The sequence below is a fragment of the Amblyraja radiata genome, chromosome 1 (assembly GCF_010909765.2).
Source record: "Amblyraja radiata isolate CabotCenter1 chromosome 1, sAmbRad1.1.pri, whole genome shotgun sequence".
Taxonomy (NCBI): domain Eukaryota; kingdom Metazoa; phylum Chordata; class Chondrichthyes; order Rajiformes; family Rajidae; genus Amblyraja; species Amblyraja radiata.
The window spans coordinates 141,058,014-141,079,696 of NC_045956.1; the positions used below are offsets into that span (position 1 = coordinate 141,058,014).

At 41.4% G+C, this 21,683-nt stretch overlaps 1 protein-coding gene across 4 annotated transcripts in view; it reads right to left on the bottom strand.

Moving 5' to 3' along the window:
* Nucleotides 1–21,683, bottom strand: part of pdzd2 (PDZ domain containing 2) — a 376,364-nt gene that overhangs the window by 13,215 nt on the left and 341,466 nt on the right. For all 4 annotated transcript variants that reach the window (XM_033031783.1, XM_033031770.1, XM_033031792.1 and 1 more), the window contains 3 exons: nucleotides 12,392–16,109; nucleotides 7,648–7,765; nucleotides 84–185 (listed from right to left, as the gene is read on the bottom strand). In XM_033031783.1, coding sequence (XP_032887674.1) covers nucleotides 84–185; nucleotides 7,648–7,765; nucleotides 12,392–16,109 — 3,938 coding nt within the window. The remainder of the gene's footprint in view (nucleotides 1–83; nucleotides 186–7,647; nucleotides 7,766–12,391; nucleotides 16,110–21,683) is intronic.

Here is a 21,683-nt window from a genome sequence, read left to right on the forward strand (position 1 = left end):
TGCAGCCTCCCCCCCCTCCTGGATCTGCAGCCCATGAAACAGGTTGTTTTAAAAGCAAACCTCCTGTTCAAACAAACACTTACAGTGACCGATTTATGCTCCTGGTCCACACCTCCTGCGACACTGAAACCAAGTCCAGCTCCTTCATCTTTGTCCAACACTATGATATAAACGTCTCCTTTATTCTGTTCTCATGGGACAACAAGAAAAGAAAACAAAATTCACTGGATTTTATATTATAAAACAATGCAATGTTTTCCCTTAATGTAAACAAGTGCTAATCTTGGAATTCCTTTAATTCAATTCAAGGAAGAACATTGTGAACAAATGTTGTTTTTCCTCCCTCGTATTGTTTGTCTAAACGTCCTGTGATGATGGTTGAAGGAGGCAAAAAGGTTTTCAGTTTTGAAAACTCAGCTAGAATTACAAAGTGAACAAAATAAAGCCTGTATGTAGGAAGAATGTCAATACAAAAATCAATTCTGGTGAAGGGTCATGAACTTGCAATGTAAAAATGTTATCTCCCTTTTTCATTCCCATTCTGATCTCTCTCTCCTAGGTCTCCTCCATTGCCAGAGAGAGGCCACTAGAGGAACAGCACCTCATATTCAGCTTGGTTAGCATATAATCCAATGGTAGACACAAAATGCTGGAGCAACTCAGCGGGACAGGCAGCATCTCTGGAGAGAAGGAATGGGATGCTGCCTCACCTTTTCCATCATGGTCTGGTTTGGCTCAGCCACCAAGAATGACATCCGGAGGCTGCAGCATATCATCCGATCAGCTGAGAAGGTTGTTGGCTGCAACCTACCCTGCATTGATGAACTGTACACTGCAAGGGCCAGGAAGAGAGCGGGTAAGATCATCTCTGACCCCTATCACCCTGGCCACAAACTCTTTGAAGCACTTCCTTCTGGAAGGCGACTCCAGATTGTCAAAGCCAACACAGCCAGACATAAAAACAGCTTTTTTTCCACAAGCAGTAGCTCTACTCAACAGCCAAAAGTCTGCAGCCTCCTTGTGCTCTGGTATTTTATTTCATTCTTCACATGTTTAAATTATAATGTTTTATTTTTAATTGTCTACTGTGTATCGTGTTGTTACTTGCGAGCAAAGCACCAAGGCAAATTCCTTGTATGTATACATACTTAGCTAATAACATTTATTAAATTCAATTCAATTCACTCCAGAGATGCTGCCTGTCCCGTTGAGTTACTCCAGCATTTTGTGTCTACCTTCGATTTAAACCAGCATCTGCAGTTCCTTCTTACACATATAATCCAATGGTATGAACATTGAATTCTCCAATTTTAGGTTACACTCTTCTCCTTTCTCCTCCCCCCACCCCTCTCTTCCCTGTGCCCACTGGATACACCCCATATCACTTTCCTCCTTTCCTTTCCACCTATATCACTTCCGCTGGCTTTACATTTCACTCCTCTTTATTTCTTATCTTGCATCCTTTTATCTCTTTTCACCTCGAGCCTTTGTTCATCCAAATGTCAATCTAAACCCCTCTTCACTTGCTTCAAGCTATCACATGCCAGGCCTTGTCCCATCTCCGCCTATTTTCCATCTTTCTTTGCCGTACTACAATCAATCTGAAGCAGGGTCCCGACTTGAAACATCAACTATCCACGTACTCCAGAGATGCTGCCTGACTCGCTGAGTTACTCCAGAACCTGGTGTGTTTTTTGTAATGATTTCTTACTTCTGAGTGCTGCCTGACCTGTTGAGCATTTCCAATACTTTTGGATTTTATAACCCATATTCCATGTTCCCTCTGTCTCACTTCTTTAACCACTTAACTGAATTATTCTTAAATGATGATCTGGCCCGGTGAATCAACAACTCCACCACAGTAACGAACCAAGTCTGATTAAACTCACTCATTCTATCCTTGACTAAGGTAATTGACTGCTCCTTGTCCATGCACGTTTCTCTACAGCCTTCGACACAGTAGCCCACCTCATTCCCTTCCAAAGATCCTCTTAACATTATCCCAACCTTTTTCGTCCCATTTACTTCAAGGGGCTGTTCCACTTGGGCAACCTAATTGGCGAGTTTAGAAGAATTTGAAAAAATGACATGTTGAAGACCTCCTGCGACTATGTAGAAGACCTCCTTCAACTATGTTGAAGACTATCTACGACTAGCTACGACTAACTTCGGGAAAATTGGACATTGAATAGTGGAGAGTGAAGCCGACCTCCTTCTATCTCCTTCGACCTCCCTTCGACTATGATGAAGACTATCTACAATACCCTCGCACTACCTTCGACAACCCTCGATTACCTACGACTAACATGCCGACCTACTATGACTAAACCTACGAGTAAAACAAATTTCGATATTTTCCATGGCGACCATTTTTTACTCGCGGGCATTTTTTAACATATTGAAAAAAACACCGTGACCGAGCTGAGGCCTCGAGTACGCGGAGACTACTCTCGGGCATGAAGGAGAGCTACGAAGACCTCCTATGACCTCGTGTCGACCATGCTGCGAGTATGAGTCGAGGGCAAACTCGCCAGAACTCGCGGATTAGGTCGCCCAAGTGGGACAGGCCCTTCAATAGCACATAACAATGTTATTTCACTTATTTATGAACAACTAATGATGACCAGATAATGATATACCACAACCAAACACAGTTAGTCAATGAGAAAAAATATGTACAAATCGATAATCAACAAATTTACCCCCTGGGTAGGTGAAATTTACCCCCGGGGGGGTAAATTTACCCCAGGTTGGGAACCCTTGATCTAGTTGGAGCGCACTTTATGTGTTTGGTTCCATTCTTATCAGTGGAAGTCAAAAAGGTCACCAGTAATAGCTTCTCTTCCCACATGCAGAAGATTCTCCTAGTCTGTAAAGAGCAATACCTTGCCTCTTCCCATTTCTCAACTAGATGTTGCCCCTAGGCAACACTGTGAATAGCAGTACGCTGATGACACCCAGCTCTACCTCATCACAACCTCTCCTGAATCCTCGACACTCCCTCAGCATCAGACTGTTTACCCAACCTCTGACGTTGAGAGAGTATTGTGCAATCTCCCGGAATGAAAGGGCAGGAGTCTCCTCCAGCTAAATAGCAGGAAAAACAGTGACAACACCCAGTCTTTAACAAAATTCCATTGCCTAGAACTGCCGCTATTTTCCATGCTGGTACCTGAAACTAAAGGAGACTGTTGGTATTATATCTGACCTGGGGATGTAGCATCCCACATCAGTCTATTTCCTTCTACATAACAGCAAATGACCAAACATATGTCTTAACTCAACTGCTGTGAAAACTCTCAGTCAGTTTAGTTTATTGTCACATGTACCGAGGTACAGTGAAAAGCCTTTTGTTGCATGCTAACCAGTCAGCAGAAAGACATGATTACAATCAATCCATTTACAGTGCATAGATACATGATAAGGGAATAACGTTTAGTACAATGTAAAGCCAGCAAAGTCCGATCAAGGATAGTCCGAGAGACATCAAAGAGGTCCATCTGTAACTTCTCATCTGTCCCTTTGCTAGATCCAGATCTAATTATTAATTATCCAAATACATTATTTGCTGAATTCCCTTATTCTACTCTCCAACCTGTAGTCATTCAAAGTCTTCCTGCCTGTTTCCTAACCTGCATTGAGACCCTTCCATCATCACCCAAGTGTTTGGTTTCAGTTAACCAATACCTCAACTTGAAAACCCTCATCATTTAAAAAAAAACTGACACTAGTTTCACCCTTCATCTCCTTCAGCATATTTTAGTATAAAAAATATGCATCCCTCTAATTTTGCACATCCTTGAATGAAATTACTCTACCATTAATAGTTATATCAAGGTCCTAAGCTCTGATATTCTGTCACAAAATCTCTCCACCTCCCTTTACATTGCATCAGAAAACCTACCCGTTGTTTACACATATCTTTGTAAGGGGGCTGAAAACTCACCGCCCACTCGTTCCATTCCACCCACCATCTCTCTCTCTCTCTCTCGCTTTGTGTTTCACTTCTCTCCTTCGTTCCTTATCCAGCAACATTTTCACCATTTCACTTCTGGACTTTGTTACTATTCCACCCATCTGCCAATTACCCTTTGGTAATCCACATCTCACTTCCCAGTTTTCCCCCCGCCCCTTTCTCTCACTTTTTTTTACTAGATTTCCCCCTACTCTATCAGTAGGAAAAGGGATCCTGATCTGAAATGTCATCTGTCCATTTCCTCCCACAGATGCTGCCTGGCATGCTGAGTTCCTCCAGCACTTTGTCTTTTGCTCAATCTTTGTTCAAATTGTCATTTGATAACACTCCCGCAAACCATCCCTGGAAACCTTTTGCTACATTAAAGAAACTATATATGGGGAAATTGCTACTGTGATAAAGCATCCCACAGACTCCAGCCTGCGCAATTTGAAGTGTCTTGCGCTTTCTTTCACAAATGTATCATCCTCTGCAAAATCACTCAACTGCTACAAATAACTTGCCCCAGAAATTAGTCTGAAGAAGGGTTTCGGTCCGAAACTTTGCCTATTCCCTTCGCTCCATAGATGCTGCTGCACCCACAGCTTTTTTGTGTACCTTCGGTTTTCCAGCATCTGCAGTTCCTTCATAAACACCAGAAATTAGATCATTTGGTGTCCATTTTCCATTGTTGCCAGGTTAGACCACAATGCTTTTAATTAGCTGCCTGGGATGCCTGAAAGCAGCAACATTCAATGTATGAAGCTAAAGAAGCATTGCTGCCAACTGTTGCCACATTTCATTTTGGACTAATTATCCATGGAAGTTTGCTCCAGCCTACAATCCAACAACTACTGCATCGGCTGAATGCACACAGTTCTTGAGCAGAATCCTGCGAGACACTATCCATTTCCAACTATCTAAAATATATTATAATGTTTCAAACCAGTATTTAGGTCCTTCCTTCATTCTCCTTAATCTTGCTTCATAATTTCCTATGGGCCTTCCTGATAAAGGTTTCCTTTAAGCTACTGTAACCCACATCACCTCATTTTTAATGATCATTCTTGGATCTAAGCGTAACTGCAAAAAACTATTTATATGATTTCATTCCCTACAATATTTAGCTGAAGAAAATGCTGAAAATTAACTTGAATCCTGTGTTACAGGGTAAAGTTTAACAGTGAAAGATTAATCCATCTGCTGAGTTAATCACAACAAACTTGGTAAATTCCATTCCTAGTGCAGAAAATATTAATAAGAAGGACTGACATCAGTGAACGTTTCTCGCATGGATTCTTGCATGACTGGACTGCCATCTGTATATGTGAGCAGACAAGTTTAAATATGTGATTCGCAGCAATTCCAATTTTCCACTCAGTAACATGAATTCTGTTGGCAATCTGCCTGCACCAAATGCAGGTAATCAAAGTTGTGCCTTGATACAATACTTCAGCTGGAAGTAGCATTTCCACACCTTGTACAAGTGATGTACGTACAAGGCCTCATCACGAGGGTACTACTCATTATGCAGTGGATGGGAAATAGGGTGCACGGTTTTACTATGGCACGATCATTCTACTTAATGTGTAGGAAGGAATTGCAGATCCTGGTTTAAACCAAAGATAGACACAAAAAGTTGGAGCAACTCGGTGGGTCATACAGCATCTCTGGAGAAAAGGAAAATGAGACGTTTCGGTTCGAGCCCCTTATTTCACTTTTCAGAGATTCCGTCTGATCTTCTGAGTTACTCCAGCTTTTTGTGTTTATCTTTCATTCTACTTAAATGTCAGTTCTTAATGTCAATAATTTTCAGAAAATCTGAACCGTGGTTAATCAAGCAATAATCATGGGAATCTGTATTGTGTAATTTAATTCGCATAGTTGATACAATCAAAAAGAAAGTAAGCTAATCGAGTCAAACACAGATCTGTGATCACCATGATCTGGGCTTCACTCCAGTTTAAATGCACTTTAAATACTATTCCTTTGTAATAATCTTTTGCAAAGATTTATTTGCATCAATTCAGTCCAAGTCTCAGTGCATTTGTGCCCCAAAGCAAAGAACTAGGTTGCTGGTGTGCTGCTGTTGTTGGGTCTACCACCAGGACTCTAAAGTGTTACAGATGTGCTATGGCATTCCGTTCTATATCCGCTGAGCTGAATTAATCTTTAGCCAGACAATATCTTAGAAGTTAACTTGATTACGCAGTAGGAATAGTTATGAGACTGACTGAATTGCTACATAAACGTAACACAGTCAGAGGCCAGATATCAACTTTGCTGCACGAAGGGAATGTGTACCGTTGACATGATATTCAGGGATGGGGTCAGGCCATTGTCGGGGGGACAGAATGAACTTCACTCAGTGGTGTGTTACAATACAACAGAAGTGATCTCAAGTTTGAATAAAAACAAATACTCTAGGAAACTTACATTGTTGCTCTGCATTAAACTGTCAGATAGCAAGAACTGACCCGATCCGAAGCATCACCTATCCGTGTTATCCAGGGATGCTGCCTGAGTTACTGATTTTCTCCAGCGCTTTGCGTCTTTTCTTTTGTAAACCAGCATCTGCAGTTCCTTGTTTCTACATTTTGATCCAAATGCTGATGTACAATATATATTCTAATGGACAGTGGAATATTTATGGTGCCGAAACATGCAAAATGGTTCCATTATCTGCATTCCAAAGCTTCGGTTGAAACAACAATGCCAATCCAGAGACAGTCTTCAAGTGCAAGTGCAAGTGCACCCTGATGTACATCTTGCTCGGTATATTTCAAAGCAATAATTCACGACTTGGTAGATAGATTAAGCATAAAGGAAGTCCGCAAGTTATGAAGAGTTCCATTCCTGAGAACTGTTTGTAACTCAAACTGTTTGTGTCAGAAGTGAACATAAAACAGTGCAAGGGAGAGGATCACAGAAACAGCTGTGACGGAGAGCAAGCAGGCAAGGGAATAGTGTTCCCCAGTCGGCTTCACTGACTCGGTAAGTGAGCCAACTAGTCTGCTCAGCACTCCCAGCTCTGCTGGGCTCAACCCAGCCCCTGATTACTGTTGGAGTAACTCAACGGGACAGGCAGCATCTCTGGATAGAAGGAATGGGTGCCGTTTCAGGACGAGACCCTTCTTCAGACTTGAGCCGAAATGTCACCCATTCCTTCTATCCAGAGATGCTGCCTGTCCCGCTGAGTTACCCCAGCATTTGTTGTCTATCTTCGGTTTAAACCAGCATCTGCAGTTCTTTCCTACAACCTTGGTTGCTGTTGTTCAGAGCTGGGGAATGGGTGTGGAGAGGGAAGGCATGTGGAAATGCCCCATTCCCACCCAGTAGTCCACAGCAGCTGGATATTCCATCCTTGCCGGTCTCTCCAATGCTCGTCTATATGCCCAGAAGTTGGACATTCGTAACTTGGGGAAGACCTGTATCTAGATGCAAGGAACTGCAGATGCCGGTTTACACAGGACACAACGTACTGGAGTAACTCAGCGGGTCAGGTAGAATCTATGGACAACATGGATAGGTGATGTTTCGAGTCCAGCCCTGAAACGTCACCTATCCATATTCTCCAGAGATGTTGCTTAACCCGCTGAGGACATACATCTATTACAAAACGACAGAAATAAACAGAAAGCTGCAACGTTTGCCTCATGCCCCTACTTTTAGCAATTTGTATAGCTGCTCACCTCAGCTGCAGTCTCAGCTTCCTGCAGTATTTTTGTGATGTCAGCTTTAGCCATTAGTAAGGACAAAACCACCTGTGCTTTTTGTTTCTCCAGGATGGAACGAGATAAATCTTCAAGGCTGAAAAACACAGTTTGAAGGATTAAGTATGTCATTAATCAGTTACATTACAAAACTGCCCAAGAATATAATGCTTTCACACAGAGGTATCTTATCCACTTCTTCTTCTTCTATGTGGTTTTTGGCGGTTGGCAAACAACTTTTTTGGTGCATTACCGCCACCAACTGGTATGGAGTGTGGATCAAACAACACCATTACATATACTAATAACCTATATCCTTCCGAACAAATTGGTTACCCTAAGAAAATGCAACAGGATTTGATAGCACTTATATGAACTTCCTTGCAAAATATCTACCAAATCAAATTGTATTCTTTCTTTTCTGAACTGCTCACTCATCCGTTCTCTCTCCTCCTCATACCTCTCACAATGTACAATGACATGCTCTATTGTCTCTTCTTGCCCACAGTATTCACATCTACCTGTATTATGCTTGCCTATTATAAAAAGTGTACTGTTCAGACCAGTGTGTCCAAATCTAATTCTTGAGATTACTGTCTCCTCTTTTCTGTTTTTTCCTGCACATCTCATTTCTCCCACTTTCCTCTGGACTCTGTAGAACCACCGTCCTTTCCGCTCTTCATCCCATTGCTTTTGCCCTCTTTCCTTCAGTCTTTGCTTAATAATGTCTTTGATTTCAGTTTTACCTATGTTAATACTTAAATCAATTTTACTTCTTTTTGCTACCTCTTTTGCTACCTTATCTGCCATTTCGTTTCCTCTAATGCCAATGTGTGCTGGTACCCATAAAAATATGACTGTAAGCCCCATCATTTGAATTCTGAATAGTGTTTGTTGTATTTCAATCAAAATGTCTGGTCTACTGTCTGAATGGCTGTGCTGTAAACTCTTTATTGCTAAACCTGAATCTGAGCAAATAACTGTCCTTAAAGGCCTAGTATCCTCGACCCACTGTACCGCTAACAATATTGCAATCATTTCACCTGTGTATACTGAGACCTCATTATTGATCCTCTTCCCTACTTTGATGTGAAATTCTGGTACAATAAATGCTACTCCTACTTTATCTACTGAATCTTTTGATGCATCTGTATAAATTTGGACAAAACTGTAGTATCTGTCAATGTATTCCTGTATGATGACTGAATTATACCTATGTTGTTTATCCTTGTTTTCCTGTTCTAATGTTGTAAAGTCTACTGTTGCATCTGGAAGTATCCAAGGTGGAATTGAAGGTAATGGAACTGTTGGAACCACATTTAATTGTGCTATGCCGATTTGTACTGCTCTCTGGGTCACTGTCCATCCAAAACTTTTTGTGTATCTTATCCTAACAGCAGCACAGTGCATTTAAATGGAAAAGTAACATAACCTGGACTGACAAATTCTCCTGGCTAATTCCCTGGCTTATTCACAACCAATTCCCTGCCTAAGAAATGTTGCTGCTTGGTGGAGATGCAAAGTAGTAGCCTGAAATCTATCCCCACAAAGAGGTACAGTTGGTTATTTAAGAATAAGCAGGAAAAAGAGGCTCCCTGAAAAATAATTCTACATTTTATGAATATCTGTCTTCACCTTTTACAATGTAAGTTAAGAGAAAGAGAAATGAATTTCATTTAAAGTGGCAGCACTCATAGAGTCGTTGAGTCATACAGCACAGAAACAGGCCCTTCGGCCCAGCTTGTCCATGTGCACCAATATGCCTCATGCATGCAAGTCGCATCTGCCTGCATTTGGCCCATATTCCTCCAAACCTTTCCTATCCATATATGGTCCAACTGTCTTTTAAAGGGCAGCATGATGGTGCAGCGGTAGAGTTGCTGCCTTACAGCGCCAGAGATCCTGACTATGGGTGTACAGATTTTGTATGTTCTCCCCATGACCATGTAGGTTTTCCCCAGGCACTCCGGTTTCCTCCCACACTCCAAAGACGTACATGTTTGTAGGTAGTAACAAAATGCTGGAGTGTAGGGGCTGTCCCACTGCGGCAACCTAATTCGCGAGTTTAGAAGTGATTAGGAGAGTTTGAAAAAAATGTCATGTTGAAGACCTCCTTCGACTATGTAGAAGACCTCCTTTGACTATGTTGAAGACTAGCTTCAACCAGCTTCGGGAAAATTGGACACAGAATAGTGGAGAGTGAAGATGACCTCCTTCGACCTCCCTTCGACTATGTTGAAGACTATCTACGTCTACCTTCAACTACCTTCGATTACCTTTGACTACCCTCGATTACCTACGAATAACATGTTGACCTACTACAACCTATTTCGACTAAACCTACGAGTAAAATAATTATTGATTTTTTCCATGGCGACCTTTTTTTACTCACGGGCATTTTTCAACGTTGAAAAATACGCCGTACATCTAGCTGAGGCCTCGAGTACGTGGGGACTACCCTCGAGCATGAAGGAGAGTTACAAAGACCTCCTATGACCTCGTGTCGACCATGCTGCGAAATTGAAGTAGTAACCAAAATGGTGGACTAGAACAAGGCCATAGAGGTTGTCTTTTGTGGACTTCAACAAGGTCTTTGAGAAGGTTCTGCATAGTAGGCTGCTCTGGAAGGTTAGGGCACATGAGATGCTGGGAGAGAAACTGGATACATAATTGACTTCATGGAAGAAAGCAGAGTGAGGTAGAAGGTTTTTTTTTGGATTGGAGGTCTGTGTCTCGTGGTGTGTATCAGGGATCGGTGCTAGGCCCATTGCTGTTTGTGGTTTATATCAATAATTTGGATGAAAATGTACAAAGCATGATTAATAAGTTGGCAGATAACATTAAAGTTGGTGGTATTACAGATTGTCAAGATGGTTATCAAAAATTACAGCAGAATCTTGATCAGCAAGTAGGCTGAGGAATGGCTAATGGAGTTTAATGCAGATAAGCGTGATGTGTTGCACTTTGGGAAGTCAAACCAGGGCAGGACCGTCACAATGAATGGTGGGGCTCTGGGCAGTGTTGGAGAGCAGAGGAATCCAGGAATGCGGGTACACACTTTTGGAAAGTGGCATCACAGATAGATAGGATGGTCAAGAAGGCTTCTGGAACATTAGCCTTCATCCAGCAGGGTACAGAGTATAGAAGTTGGGACATTATATTACACTTGTGCAAGATGTTGGTGGGGGTGCATTTGGAGTATTGTGTTCAGTTTTGTTCACCCTGCGAAAAGAAAGATGTCTGGAAAGAGTGTAAGTAAGTAAGTAAGTAAACTTTATTTATATAGCACGTTTAAATCAACTCGCGTTGAGACCAAAGTGCTTTACATAGAAAAAAAATAAATAATAATAATTAAGCTTCCATACATCCATAGAAAAATTAAAATTAAGAAAAATGACACAACATATTGTATAATTCAACACAAACGTCCCCCCACAACAGAATAAAAATTTCCACTGTGGGGAAAGGCATCAGAAAGTTCAGTCCTCTCCCTCTGTGAAGCGAAGATTCAAGAACTGGAAGGCATCGTTTTAAGATGAGAGCGGTAAGATTTAAAAGTGACCAAAAGGACAACTACTGCCAAATGAAGTAGTTGAAGCAGTTGATATAACATTTAAAAGACCTGTGGACAGGTTTATAGATAGGCAAGGATCAGAGACTATAGGCCAAACGCAGGCAAATGAGACCAGCTTAGATGGGCATCTTGGCTGACATGGACGAGTTGGGCTGAAGGGTCTGTTTCCATGCTGTATTACTCTATGTCTAGTGAGTGAATCTAAATATTATTTTTAGAATGATTACACAATGCCAGAATTACTGATTTATAATTGGCAATGATAAGGTATGTTGTGCGAAAAAAAAGATCAATGCCAAGGTTTCCAAGACCAGTTCTGTTTTAACAGGTTTATAACGAGTTTACCCAAAATGAAACAAGTCAAGGGAATTTGATTAACAGGCTCGGAAAACACAAGTTACTGGAGAATCTTGAAGTGTTATTTAGATAGTTTAAACATGTATTTCTGGACAGAAAATGCTGTAAATGCTCAGCGGGTGAGACAGCATCAATTTAAAGCAAAACAGAGTTAGTGTTAAAGGCCAGAGACCCTTCACCTGGCCAGATGAGTGTTTTCACCATTTTCTGTTCTTATTTCAAATTTCCAGAACCATCAGTTCTTTGATTTTCAATTGTCTTTCTAGACTCTTGTGTGTTCTTTAGATTTAGAATACTCTCTAGAATTTAGGAGATTGAGAGGGGATCTTATAGAAACTTACAAAATTCTTAAGGGGTTGGACAGGCTAGATGCAGGAAGATTGCTCCCGATGTTGGGGAAGTCCAGGACAAGGGGTCACAGCTTAAGGATAAGGGGGAAATCCTTTAAAACCGAGATGAGAAGAACTTTTTTCACACAGAGAGTGGTGAATCTCTGGAACTCCCTGCCACAGAGGGTAGTCGAGGCCAGTTCATTGGCTATATTTAAGAGGGAGTTAGATGTGGCCCTTGTGGCTAAGGGGATCAGAGGGTATGGAGAGAAGGCAGGTACGGGATACTGAGTTGGATGATCAGCCATGATCATATTGAATGGCGGTGCAGGCTCGAAGGGCCGAATGGCCTACTCCTGCACCTAATTTCTATGTTTCTATGTTTACATTTAGAGATTAATGATAGATCACATGGCACTCTGAAATTAATGTAATTCTTCATACACAGCTGATAGTTACTAACCTGACAGACCAACTTTTCCCTTTATTTTCAGACAACTTCCTGCTGTCCGTCGATTCATCATCAGACCAAGAATCCAGAGTTCCAGTGCTACTTTTCCAGTTGCTCTTTGACCTTGAACTCGAAATTCCTGATCTGTAAATTTTCACTAAACCAGACCCATTAGTAGCACAAGAGGTTCCAGAGGAAATATTTGTGAGACTTTCAGCACTTGGACCAATAGAATTTCTTGGCTTAATCTCCAGTTCAGTTTTAAAGCTGTTGGTCATTGGATCAGTAGAATAATCACTGCACAGTTTGTCAAGGTCTGGCATGCTTAGAGCTCTAAGCTCCCGTAGCTTGGAGCGAGACAAAGAGTTTGGTCGGTGCTTGACCGATGACCTGCCTTTAGAATTGTTAATCTTGCATGCATTGACATCCTGCTCTTGAGACTTTTCATTGCTGGTGTCACATTCACTGGACTCTTTAAGCCCCTTGGCAATGCTCTCTGAACAGTTTGTTTCAAAGCTCTGTAAAGCTAAGGTCGATGGATCCTTTTCTAATTGCATCGATGTAAAGGCAACTTCAGAGGTACCTTCAGTATAAGAACTCAGACTGCGTCTCAGTACACGTGATGCATCAAAATCCCGACTCAGTGAAATGTTGGATGTCATTAACGGGATGGCACTCCCCGATATTCGCCGTCCTATTGCTGGCTTACCATAGGAACATGCATTGCAATTAACACAGGATGAGGCAAATAAGTGTGCGTCTATTTTCCTGATAACAGGTTTGTCAAAGCTAGCCAGGCTTTCAAAAGATTTAATTCTCTGTTTAACAGAAAAAGAGCCACTCTCTGGTGGACAATTCAATTCATTGGTAAAACATCCCATAGTTGACTTGCCCTTGTCTCTTTGATAGGAAAAAAAATCAATGCTGGAGTGCTTCTCTTCACTCAAAGATTTCTTCAAGGGCCCAGTTACTTCAATTCTTGGTTGAATATTTTCTGGATATTTAACCGTAGTGTGTAATTGTAAAGTCTCAAATGATTTTACCTGTCTATCCAGAAGTGGGGGTTGTTTATGAGCAGCTTTGATTGTATGGTCAAATGGACTTTTAACAACAGTTGTATCCCCACTATTCAGCCCTTCAGGTGTCTGCTCTAACATCATGGGAGGCTTTGGGGCTTTCTTTGGTTTCTGTGCATTATCCAGCATTAAGGGGAATTTAGGCGACTTGTGATCTAAGAGTTCTGAAGAGGTAGCCACACTATTAACATCTTTCCTCTCCAGGGAAGGTGATGTTAGTTTTAATTCTATAAAGCTACGTTGCGTTGCCATGCTTTCCTGATCATCTTCTAAGTTAGTACACGAAGAGTGAACAGGAGAATCTTTCAAATGTTTTGGTCCTGTGGGTATCAATTGCTCCTCTGACTTTCTGTCTTGTACTTGTTTATCGATTACTTTCTGTGCCCCTTGTGATAATTTCTCAGAGTTTTTATTGACCACGTTTTGCTTCTCACAATGCCTCAATTCAGTCACAGGTGTGACGTACATTTCAGTGGATCTTTCCTGGCTCGCTTGTACAATGTTCTCCTCATTTTCAGAATTTCCTGACTCCCCGAATGAATTGGGAGAACTTTTAACCCATGCATTTTTCTTGATAATATGGAGCGTTTCTTTAAGTGTTTTATCTTTTTGCTTCTGATCTAATGGAATCTGTAATTCAAGCTCTTTTTGGAATCTAGATTCTCCTGTCATTCCTTGTTTTTGCCTTTCATTGCTTAAGTCAGTTTTGGTGACATCAGATAACTTAGTTACATCTTTATTTTGCTGCTTTGTTTGGAGACCGGCGTCTGTTGCCAAGTGCATTGAAATCTGTTCTCCTGAAGAATATGCAGGGATTTTACTAATTACTATCTCTTGATTCATTTCAGGTAGATTTTTCTCACTCTGGTTATTTAAATCACATATTAATGAAGCTCTTTTAGTTAAGAGTGTTGATGCTAGCTGATCTATATCTGGTGACTTTTCAGGGCATTTCTGCATGGTCACTGAATTTGTGGATCCATCTGACGACTTTGATGCATTTTCACAGATTTCTGAATGAGATTTTATTTTACTTTTAATGCTGAGTCCTTTTAGTTTTGGTGCCGAATTGAACTTCTGGGCTTTGTCCTGAAGCTTAGCTCTGATATACATTTGAGATGGTGTTCCACTTTCACTCTGCCCCTTATATTTCATATTTTGGGTTGCTAAAGATTGTTTGGATAGATTAAGAGCTGGCTGAGGACAACAATTTTTGGCAGTGCTTGACAGCACTTGTCTCTCCTTTTTGATAGAAGTTACAGATGAAGCTGCATCAACAGCATCCTGGTTACACTTATTTGTAGCAGATAGCCTGGGTTTGAGCACTGGATGCTGACACTGTAGGCTTGTACTGGGAATTTCTACGCTCTCCGTATGGTTCAAGGCATCCAAGGAAGAGGACAAATTATGGTCTGTTCTGCCCAATTTCAAAGAACTTTGAAAAGGTAGTCTAGACACAGAAAAGGCAGAATCAGTATGGTGGACTAACTTTTCAACAAAATCTCGGGCAACTTCTTCAAAAGAATGGCCTTGTCTATGAGGATTATGATTCTTGGTTACATCTGTAGTATGATTCATATTTTTTGGTGGATATTGTTTGGAAGTTGCATCTAACTCCTGAATTTCGATTTGTGCTTCATTTATATCATTGGTAGAAAGGTGGGCATTGCTTTCAAATTTGATCTGTTTGGAAGGCCTGGTAGAGACTGAAAATGGCAGTGATTCAGTGATCTCTGTAGGATTCTCACCAAAAGCACAAGTTAGTGCAGAAGCAGTTAAGGTCTCTCCATTTCTATAGGATGTTGAAGATGGGTATGTGTGTGCTTTTCCGACCACAGATATTGTCGCATTACTTTCTTCTGTTGCAATCTCATTTCGTGGCAAATCATTCTTATTATGATTTGGCAAAGGAGGCACAGTTTTCCCTGAGGTGGTGGATTGATCGCTGGGTCGGTAGCAGATTTCAACCTCTTCAGTATCCGAATCTGCAACATTCAAGCTTTCACACTGACTGAAAACAACATCTCCAGGCAGAGCCTTTGCCATTTTATCATGAGATACATGAGGGCTGTCAGAAAATTCGGTCTCTGAATCAGAATCCACAGCAGCAGCATACATGGAGTGTTGCTCATTATTTTCTATGACATCTGTTGAACTTAATGATTTTCCCTCTCTCTCAGTACTTAGATTTCTGGAGTAGTTAGTTAGGCAGGTTTTGTTCACTGAAAATACTTTGCCTGTGTTGACTGAATTCAGAACAGAATAATCAAGAATATCCTGCTTGATGCTGTTTAAGGAATCACATTTACCGCTGACATCATTTGTGCTGTTGGTAGTTTTTACTGAATTAGCAACTTTTACATCATGATCCATTTTTGAATTGGGAGACCATGATTTTGCAATTTCTTCCTCAGTGGAATTGAGGTCATTGACAATGTCGTCAATGTCTGTGATTGGGATGTCACTTTTGTTCTTGTTGTGGGGAGAAATCTCTGACTTCTCCTGCTTCTTCTCAGTAGAATCCCCACCAAGTTCTGCCTGGGCCTCACAGCATCCTTTGGCATTTAAGTTGCTGTCATCCTCAGAGAGCTCAGGCTCGACCAAGTTCACATCTGTTGAGGTTGTTGAGATGATACGGGATAGTCTGTCCACAGCTGTGGAAAAGAAAAATCCTTTTAATAATATTGTCATTTTTCAAATCCAAAATGAGGGTAGATAGAGAGGCATAAATAGGACAAATTGTTGGAACTTCTCCCAGGATGTAAATGTCAGAGACAGACGGCATAGCTTTATGGTGAGAGGCACAAAGTTTAAAGGAGATGTGCAGGACAAATTAATTTAAACACAGTGGGTACATGGAACGCACTGCTGAGGATGGCAGTGGAGGCAGATATGATACTGGCATTTAAGCAGCTTTTAGGTTGACACATAGATATACAGGGAATGGAGGGATGTAGATGACATGCAGGCATACATTAATTTATCTTGGCACCATGTTTGACTATCTTGGTGAATATCTAAAGCTGAGAAACTGGCATAAACCTAAATATTGTTTCCACCACCAATGATAGTTTAACGTTCGGTGCAGACTTGTTGGGCCAAAGTGCCTGTTTCTTTGCTGTATGACTCCATGACTTACTAATGTTCTACAATAAAATGGGAATGGAAAATGAGTGAGATGCCTTTAACTTCCAGCATCTGACAGCCAACACTCTCTCTTGCATCAGTTTATAGAATGCATGTATGGATGGTGCATTTTACTGGTTTTACTACCACCATCTCAATCTCGAAAAATCTGCTGATTGGAGCCAACTGTTCCTGTATATTTGAGTAATTTTATTCTTTGTGCCCTGTGATGAAAAAGGTAGTAATATCTGTGGTTAGATGCTTCTTAATTTATTCATATGCTCTTGATCACATTTATTGTCTACTGTTAATTCCCTCTGAACCCTGTTCAGAGCTTTCTCAGAGAGCACTGAGAATCAACTACATTTATGGGTGATGACTGAAAAGAACAGATTTTTTCCCCCTGGAGGGCACTGGTAAACCAGCTGAGGCTTTACAACAGCCAGTGTTAAGGATAATGGCTTTTTGTTCAAGATTTATTTAATTACATGAACTTAAATTTCACGGCCAACATGATAAGGTTCAAACTCATGACTTTGAACAATACTCCCAATCTCCGAATGCTAGCACTATTAACTTTAACCTATATACAACCATAATCGTTTATGTATTCAACGTCTATACAAGTAGCCATTGTTCACAACAGACCAAAAGTGTTACGAGTCGATTGAAACTTGAGATAGGGAATACAGAACTCACATGACTGTATATATTTGAGTTCAAGCATTCTTCAGGAAAGCATATATTTTCTTCAAATTATGCCATTAAAATCTGTTAAGTTTTATAATATGTTGCAAGGCCAAATGATTTAGGTAAAAATGCAGATTTACTGTGAACAATGAACACAAGTTTTAGTTAAACACAGACAGTGCTAGGTGCCTGGAATGCGCTGCCGGGGGTGGTGGTAGAGGCAGATACAATAGTGGCATTGAAGAAGCTTTTAGGTAGACACACAGGTAGATTTACAGGGAAGGGAGTGATATGGATCACATGCAGGCATAAATTAAATTATCTTGGCATCATGTTTTGCACAGTTTTTGTCAATGCTGATTAGAGCTAGAGAGGAATATGTAACAAACACAAGCCATAGCTTGTGGCCGAGGGATGCTTATGGGGATCCCAGCATTTGCAGGTTCTCCTCAAGTCACAGAAACTCCTGACTTGGAAACAGATCACTGTTCCTTTATAGAAAAGGGGTGTAAATTCTGGAACTCCCCCCCCCCGCAAGCCTGTGGAAATGGGACTGGGACTCTATTCCTTGGAGTGCAGGATGATGAGGGGGTGATCTTATAGCATCTGTGGAGAGAAAGAAAGTTGACGTTTTGGATCAACGACCCTTCATCATCAGAATTGAAAAAGTGAACTGAGAGTGAACTGGGTGGTTTGAATGGAGGGAATGTCTGTGGTGGGGTTCAGAATAAAGTTACGATAAAAATTACATTGAAATCCAGCAATTCAAGACAGAAAGAAAAAAAAGAATGCTGTGTGCCAGGTCTTATCGTATTCCTTTGATACCTTACCACACCCAGGCCTTATCAGATAGAATAATAAATGTCAAGAGCAGTTGGTAGAGCTGCTGCCTCACATCGTCAGAGTTCCGGGATCGATCCTGACCTCAGGTGCTGTCTATGTGGAGTTTGCACATTCCCCCTGTGACACGTGGGTTTCCTCCAGGTGCTCCTGTTTCTTCCCACATCCCAAAGACATGTAGGTTGGTAGATTAATTGGTATCTGTAAATTGCGCCTACTACTCCTTGCGAAAGGAGTGGATGAGAAAGTGGGATAACAGAACTAGTGTGAATGAGTGATCATTGATCAGCGTGGATTTGGTGGGCCGAAGGGCCTGTTTTCATACTGTATCTTTCAACTAAACTACAGTCAACTTGGGCAAAACAATGCAGCAATAAAAATTCCAATGTAGTGTATATTTGGGTGGATCTTAGTTTTAATGACACAATTTAACCTGCTCTAATCAGACTTTCCCTTCCATCACTGGGGGAAGCCACATCCAACTCACTTCCTGAGTTTCGTTAAGAAATAAGCAATGGTGATTTGTAAAAAGGGGTTTATTTTAATAAATGGCTTTTCAACTTTGAACATGCCAAAGAAGAGATTTCACAAGAGAGCATTTCTCAAAGTTTCTGAAATCTGGTATTAAAAACATCAATTGGCACATGTACCCCATTCAGTCCAAGGAGAGAAAATTGTCACCTCACAGACGTGGCCTGACCTGCTGAATATATCCAGCATTTTCTGTTTTTGTTTCAGAATTCCAGCATCTGCAGATTTCTTGATTTTAAGAGAACATCGTCCTTTACCTCTCATGTGGTGTATATTTTGCATCAGAATAACAATAAACTGATAAAATAGAGTGCATTGCTGAAGTCTGTTGATTATGTAAAACGGCATGGCAGTTTAGGTGGTAGAGGCGCTTAGGGGGGGATAAAGACAAGACAATGAAGGGTTAAATGGCACAAATTGAGAACATCTATTTAGTTAAAAAAAATGTAAAGATGGTGATCAATGAGGGTAGAGAAGTTGATGACCTGTCAAGTTTTGTCCAACCACTCTGCTCTCCCACTTTCTTTCCCCCCCACCCATGCAATCTGTCTGAAAATGCCGCAAGGCATTGCCGCAAGGCTCGGTGCTGAGACTCCAGTTGTTTACAATATATATTAATGATTTAGATGGGGGGAATTAAACGTCACATCTCTAAGTTTGCGGATGACACAAAGCTGGATGGCAGTGTGAGCTGTGAGGAGGATGCTATGAGGCTGCAGGGTGACTTGGATAGGTTGGGTGAGTGAGCAGATGCATGGCAGATGCAGTATAATGTGGATAAATGTGAGGTTATCCACTTTGGTGGCAAAAACAGGAAGGCAGATTATTATCTGAATGGTGTCAGATTAGGAAAAGGGGAGGTGCAATGAGACTTTAGAGGATTGGACAGCGTAGAATGTTCCCGAAGTTGAGGGAGTCCAGAACCAGGGGATTCACAGTTTAAGAATAAGGGGTAGCCCATTTAGGACTGAGATGAGGAAACACTTTTCACCCAGAGAGTTGTGAATCTGTGGAATTCTCTGCCACTGTGGCAGTGGAGGCCAATTCACTGGAAGTTTTCAAGAGAGAGTTAGATTTAGATCTTAGGGATAATGGAATCAAGGGATATGGAGAAAAATCTGGAACGAGGTACTAATTTTGGATGATCAGCCACGATTATATTGAATGGCAGTGCTGGCTCAAGGGGCCGAATGACATACTCCTGCACCTATTTTCTATGTTTCTAAAAGGGTCCCGACCCAAAATGTCACCTATCCACATTCCCCAGCAATGCTGCTGACCTACTGAGTAATTGTGTCCGGAGGTCTGTGACCAGTGGAGTTCAGCAAAGATCTGTGCTGGGACCTCAGTTGTTTGTGATATATATTAATGACTTGCAATTAAATGTAGATGGGTTGGCTAGTAAGTTTGCAGATGCCGCCAACATTGATGGAGTTGCAGACTGTGAGGAAGGCTGTCAAAGTATGTAGCGGGATATAGATCACCTACAGAAATGGCAGATGGGGTTTAATCCAAGCAGGTAAGAGGTGTTGCACTTAGGGGGTTGAATATAAGGTGAATGAATACAATTAAGGGCAAGATTCTTAACGGCATTCATATACATTGGAATCTTAGGGTCCAAATATATAGGTCCCTGAAAGTGGCAACACAAGTAATTAGAATGGTAAAGAAGACATGTGGTGTGCTTACCTTTGTCAGTCGGTGCATTGAGTATAAGGGTCAGGAAGTTATTTTGCAGCTTGATAGGACTTTGGCTAGGACGCATTTGGAGTATTGAGTGCAGTTCTGGTCACTCCATTACAGGAAGGATGTGGACAATTTGGAGAGGGTGCAGAAGAGGTTTACCAGAATGCTGACTGGATTGGAGGGCATTAGTTATAAGGAGAGGTTGGACAACTTGATTGTTTCTCTGAAACATCAGACATTATGGAGAGGACTGATAGAAGTATATAAAATAGAGTTACAGTGAGGACACACAGTGAGAATCTTGGTCCCAGGTTGGAAATATTAAAGACTAGAATGCATTGATTAAGGTGGGAGGGGTAAAGTTTAAAGAAGATTAACACTTTTTTTTTTTTAAACAGAGGTTGGTGGGTGCCTGGAAAGCATTGCTAGGAGGAGTATTGGAGGCAGTATGATAGCGGTGTTTAAGAGGTTTTTAAATAGGCATATGGATATGCAGGGAATGGCAGGATATGGATCACGTACAGGCCAAGGAGATTAGTTTAAGTTGACAACATGTTCAGTACAGACTGTGAGGACTAAAGGTCCTGTCCATGTGCGCACTGTTTTATGATCTATGAGTATTTTATTAATGGTGGTAGACTGGAAAGTGTTGGGATTCAGAGGAACACGGTGTCCTGGTACACAAATCACTCAAATTTACAGAGACACAAGGAACTGCAGATGCTGGAACGTACAGTAAAACACAAAGTGCTGGTGTAACTCAATGGGTCACACTGCATCCCTGGAGGGAGTGGACAGTTAATGCTTTGGTTCAGGTCCTCCTCCATGCTGAGACCAGGCGCCTGGTCCCAGACACCTCCTCCCAGTGCTAACCTTTCCGTCCTGTGCCTCCTCCATTGCCAGAATGAGGGATGAATGAATGAGTGAATACATTTATTGGGCAAGTATTCACATACAAGGAATTTGCCTTGGTGCTCCGCCCACAAGTGACAACATGACATACAGTTAGGAATGATACATAAAACATTAAACATTAATAATAAAACATTATTGATTTAACATGTGAATTAAATAAAATACCTGAGCAAAAGGAGGCTACAGATTTCTGGTTATTGCGTAGAGTTACTACTCATGGAAAAAAGCTGTTTTTATGTCTGGCTGTGGCAGCTTTGACAATCCGGAGTTGCCATCCAGAGGGAAGTGTTTCAAAGAGTTTGTGGCCAGGGTGAGAGGGGTCAGAGATGATCTTGCCCGCTCGCTTCCTGGCCCTTGCAGTGTACAGTTCATCAATGGATGGAAGGTTGCAGCCAATAACCTTCTCATCTGATCGGATGATTTGCTGCGGCCTCCAGGTG